Source organism: Calidris pugnax, unplaced genomic scaffold (genome assembly GCF_001431845.1).
Source record: "Calidris pugnax isolate Ruff unplaced genomic scaffold, ASM143184v1 scaffold528, whole genome shotgun sequence".
Lineage (NCBI taxonomy): Eukaryota > Metazoa > Chordata > Aves > Charadriiformes > Scolopacidae > Calidris > Calidris pugnax.
The window spans coordinates 12,351-16,282 of NW_015091224.1; the positions used below are offsets into that span (position 1 = coordinate 12,351).

At 67.3% G+C, this 3,932-nt stretch overlaps 2 protein-coding genes across 2 annotated transcripts; one reads left to right on the forward strand and one right to left on the reverse strand.

The window, feature by feature from the left end:
* Nucleotides 1–82: 82 nt before the first annotated feature.
* LOC106898546 (class II histocompatibility antigen, B-L beta chain-like) lies at nt 83–1,545 on the reverse strand. Its single transcript, XM_014959847.1, has 4 exons — nt 1,350–1,545; nt 837–1,106; nt 329–610; nt 83–219 (listed from the first exon to the last, which is right to left on the reverse strand). The coding sequence occupies exons 1-4, from the start codon at nt 1,438–1,440 to the stop codon at nt 83–85; spliced, it is 780 nt and encodes a 259-aa protein (XP_014815333.1). The 5' UTR covers nt 1,441–1,545.
* Nucleotides 1,546–1,999: 454 nt separating this feature from the next.
* LOC106898554 (H-2 class II histocompatibility antigen, A-Q alpha chain-like) lies at nt 2,000–3,846 on the forward strand. The gene is made up of 4 exons (XM_014959855.1): nt 2,000–2,072; nt 2,690–2,947; nt 3,203–3,484; nt 3,577–3,846. The coding sequence occupies exons 1-4, from the start codon at nt 2,000–2,002 to the stop codon at nt 3,729–3,731; spliced, it is 768 nt and encodes a 255-aa protein (XP_014815341.1). The 3' UTR covers nt 3,732–3,846.
* The last annotated feature ends 86 nt before the right edge of the window (nt 3,847–3,932 follow it).

A 3,932-nucleotide genomic window follows, 5' to 3' on the forward strand; every position in this document is an offset into this window, starting at 1 on the left:
CGCGGCGCCCTGGAAGGATGAGAGACAAGGTCAGGGTCGGAGCAGGGAAAGGGACACCCCCCATCCCCGAGGAGACCCCCCCTCACCCCCCCAAAGTCTCCCGGCCCCTCACCTTCTTGCGCACGTAGAGGAAGAGCCCCAGCGCCAGGAAGATGAGCCCCAGCACGAAGCCCCCCACCCCCGTCAGCATCTTGCTCCTGGCGCCGTCCGACTGCAGCTCTGCGGGGATGAGAAGGGGGGGTCAGGCCTGGGGGGCTCCAGCCCCCTCCCCACCCACACCAGGGGGTCGCACCCCCCTCCCCGCTCAGGGTGACACCCCCAGCCTTACCCCAGTGCAGGGTGACGGGGTGCTGCAGGCTGACGTGCTCCACGTGGCAGGTGTAGGTGTCCCCGCGCTGCGGGGTGGTTTCCAGCATCACCAGCACCTGGTAGGTCCAGTCCCCGTTCTGCATCACCTCCGTGGACACCACGTGCTCCGTCTCCTCCTGCCCGTTCCTCAGCCACTTCACCTCGATCTCCGAGGGGTAAAAACCCGTCACGGCGCAAACCAGCCTGTCGGTCTGGGGCAGGGAGCCCGACTGCATCGGGTAGATTTCCAACTGGGGCTGAACTGGGGGAGAGATAGAGCGGGTTGGGGAGGGTCTTGGGGAGCACAAGGGCCACCCAGCCCAGCACAGGAGCCTTCTAGCCCAGACTCTGTCCTGGATCTCTCTCTGCTCCCCACACAGGACATGCCCAACGGGCTGTTGCAAGGGACTCCCATCCCCACGGATGGGCACAGGGGCTGCCCGGGGCTTGTGCCCGTTCCCCAGGGAAATGTTCTGCCACGCGCTCACCTCTCCTCTCCACGATGAAAGGCGTCCACTCCCGGTAGTTGTGCCGACAGACTGTGTCCACCTCGGTCCGTGCCCTCTCCAGGACGTCCGGCTGGCTGTTCCAGTCCTTGGCACTGCTATCGCCCAGGGGGGTGTCAGCCACAAAGTGCCCCACATCGCTGTCGAAGTGCACGTACTGCTCCCGGTTGTAGATGACTCTCGTCACAAGCTTCACCCGCTCGGTGCCGTTGGTGAAGGAACAGTCAGCCTTAAACTGGAGCTCAAAATACCCTGCCCGTGCAGACACGGGGAGGTCAGGGTCCTGCCGTGACTCCCCATCCCCGAGGGAGCTGGGAGGATGCTGTGGCCCCCCCTCTGCATCATCCCGCTCCCCTTTTCCACCCATCTCCTCCCTCCCCAGCCTCCTCCCGCACCCAGTTCCACCCAAAGGGGTCTCCATCCCCCTCCCACACCCAGCACCTCCCAGGGCACGTGTGGGACCCCTCCTCACCCACCCCACGGCTCTGAGCTCACCTGAGGTCTCCTCGCCACCAGCCCCATGGGCTCCCAGCACCACCAGTGCCACCAGCACGGCCCCAGCTCCCAGCACACGAACGCTCTCCATCGCTGCTCACAGCAGAGCCTGCAAAGGTGCAAGGATCCCTGAGCGAGCCCGACTCTGCCAGTTCGGGGTATCACCCGCTCCTGCCCAGTGCCGGGACTGGGAGTCCCAGTGAGGACCAGTGAGGAGCGGGGCTGGGCAGCATCACCTGTCACCAGGCAGAGCTGGGACCTGCAGGGCACCCTCTGACGTTTCTCCCCCAGCTCCAGCCTGGTCCCCTTGCAGCCCGGGGCAGGGAGCAGGGTCGGGCCCATGCCCGCAGGGATGGGAGAGCCAAGCCCAGGGCTCCCAGGGACTGCACCCCAGGGAGACTCCTTGATGGGGCGCCCCGCAACCGCGTCCTGGTGGTGGGACCCCGTCCTGGATTCCCTCCCTCCCTCTGCTCCGCAGGGTGCCTGGTGCTGCTGCTCTGCCTGGGAACAGACGAGTCAGCGCCAGGGCTCCCTCCGAGAGGCTGAGTATTTCAGGGGGGGCCCTGTCACCCGGGAATGGGGGCCCTGGCTGAGAGAGACATCCTCCCCTCGCCCGCTCCTGCTCTCGCTGCCCGGTGCCAGGAGAGGCGATGGCCGGAGGATGGGGCGTCCCGTTGGCGCTGCTGGCTGTGCTGACCCTACAGCGCGCGGGGGCCCTCAGAGGTGTGTGGGGGCACCAGGGCCATGGGGTGGGGGTTCTGGGGTGCCCTGGAGCCATGGGGTGAAGGGTGTGGGGACAGAGGTGGGTCTGAGGTGACCAGGGGCTATGGGGTGGGGGGTCTGGGGACAGGATCAGGCTCTGCTCTGGCTGTGGGTAACCCTGGCACAGCCCAGCAGGGCAGGCTGGAGGAACGGGGAGACCCCTCCCTGGGTCTCCCTTCCACCCACCCCCCAAAGTGCCCTGGATCAGTGGGTCCAGGCCCTGCAGCGCCCAGTGACTAGAGATGGTCACCAGCACTGGGCGCCTGGCACCTCCCACCCCACCCCCAGCAGGGCAGGGTCCCACAGCCTGGCGAGACCATCACTGTCCACAGTTTCAGGGTGAACAACCCCCCTGGAGAGGACGCTGCTGGAGGTGGGGCCAAGAGGGGGGCCAAGGGCTTCCTTCCACAGGGCCTCCATGTCTCCCACGAGCCTGTGGTGTTGGGGAGGGGCTCAAGGTGGGCTCTTGTCCCCAGTGGAGCCTCGCTGACTCCATGTGGTGTCCCTGGTGGGAGCTCCAGAGGGTGAGGAGAACGTGGCCATGGGCCATGCCATCCCTAATGCCCCTCTCTGGGCAGTGAGGAACACGATCCACCAGTTTGAGTTCCAGCAGCGGATCGAGGCACCGCAGCAGGAGAATGGGGAATACCAGCAGTCCTTCAACGCTGATGAGGTCTTCCACGTGGACCTGCAGAAGCAGGAGACCATCTGGCGCCTGCCCGAGTTCGGGAGCTTTACCGCCTTCGAGGCCCAGGGAGCGCTGCAGAACGCGGCCACGGCCAAACACAACCTGGAGCTCATGATAGAAAGGTCCAACCGCTCGCAGGCCACCATCGGTAACAACCCGGCCCCTTCGCCCCTGGGGACCCCGATGGGGCCATCTCTCCCGCAGCCTGTGGCAGTTGGGTGCCCAGTGCCCTGCGCCCCTGGAGGACGTGGGGCCTGGGCATGGCCCTGAGCTGGGGTGTGGGGTCTCCCTGGGGGGGCAGGGAGGAACCAGGAGGCTGTTTCCAACTAGCCCCGGGCACCACGAGGCCAACTCTAGGGCTGTAGGGCAGCACTAACTCCTCCCTCCTCCCCGCTGTCCCCAGTGCCACCCGAGGTGACGGTGTTCCCCAAACGCCGAGTGGAGCTGGGGGACCCCAACGTCCTGATCTGCTACGTGGACAAGTTCTGGCCCTCCGTGATCTCCATCTCATGGCTGAGGAACGGGCAGGAGGTGACGGACGGCGTCCTCGAGACCGTTTTCTACCCACGGGAGGACCACAGCTTCCGCAAGTTCTCCTACCTGCCCTTCATCCCCACCCGCGGGGACTACTACGACTGCCGCGTGGAGCACTGGGGGCTGCCCACCCCCCTCCTGAAGCACTGGGGTGAGGAGAGGGGCCGGGCCGGGGTCCCCTCCCCTTGCAGGCAGCGAGGGGGGCTCAGCGCCCCCTCCTCACCCACCCTCCCCCCTCCGCAGAGCCCCAGCTGCCCCTCCCCGCCTCCGAGAGCACCGAGACCCTGGTCTGCGCCCTGGGCCTGGCCGTGGGCATCGTGGGCATCATGGTGGGCACCATCCTCATCATCAAGGCCATGAAGATGAACGGCGCCCGCAACCAGCGCGACACCTTGTGAGGGGGCAGAGCCCGGGGGGCCCTCCCAGCCCTGCGCCCCCCGCCCTCTCCTCCCAGCTCTGTGCCCCACCACCCTCCAGCTCCGTCCCCACGGCCGAGCCTCACATCCCACCTGCCAGCTCCACGCCCCACCACGACCCCTGCACCCCACGCCGTGCCCCACCGCCCAGCCCTGCACCCCACAGCCCTGCCCTGCACCCCA

Excerpts from the sequence above, each read along its gene's own strand:
- LOC106898546 (XM_014959847.1), bottom strand. The coding sequence starts at position 1,440 with ATGGAGAGCGTTCGTGTGCTGGGAGCTGGGGCCGTGCTGGTGGCACTG. Across the intron at positions 611-836 it reads TTTCATCGTGGAGAGGAGAG|TTCAGCCCCAGTTGGAAATC; the intron begins GTGAGCGCGTGG and ends TCTCTCCCCCAG. Across the intron at positions 220-328 it reads CCCCGTCACCCTGCACTGGG|AGCTGCAGTCGGACGGCGCC; the intron begins GTAAGGCTGGGG and ends TCATCCCCGCAG.
- LOC106898554 (XM_014959855.1), top strand. The coding sequence starts at position 2,000 with ATGGCCGGAGGATGGGGCGTCCCGTTGGCGCTGCTGGCTGTGCTGACC. Across the intron at positions 2,073-2,689 it reads GCGCGCGGGGGCCCTCAGAG|TGAGGAACACGATCCACCAG; the intron begins GTGTGTGGGGGC and ends CTCTCTGGGCAG. Across the intron at positions 3,485-3,576 it reads CCCCCTCCTGAAGCACTGGG|AGCCCCAGCTGCCCCTCCCC; the intron begins GTGAGGAGAGGG and ends CCCCCTCCGCAG.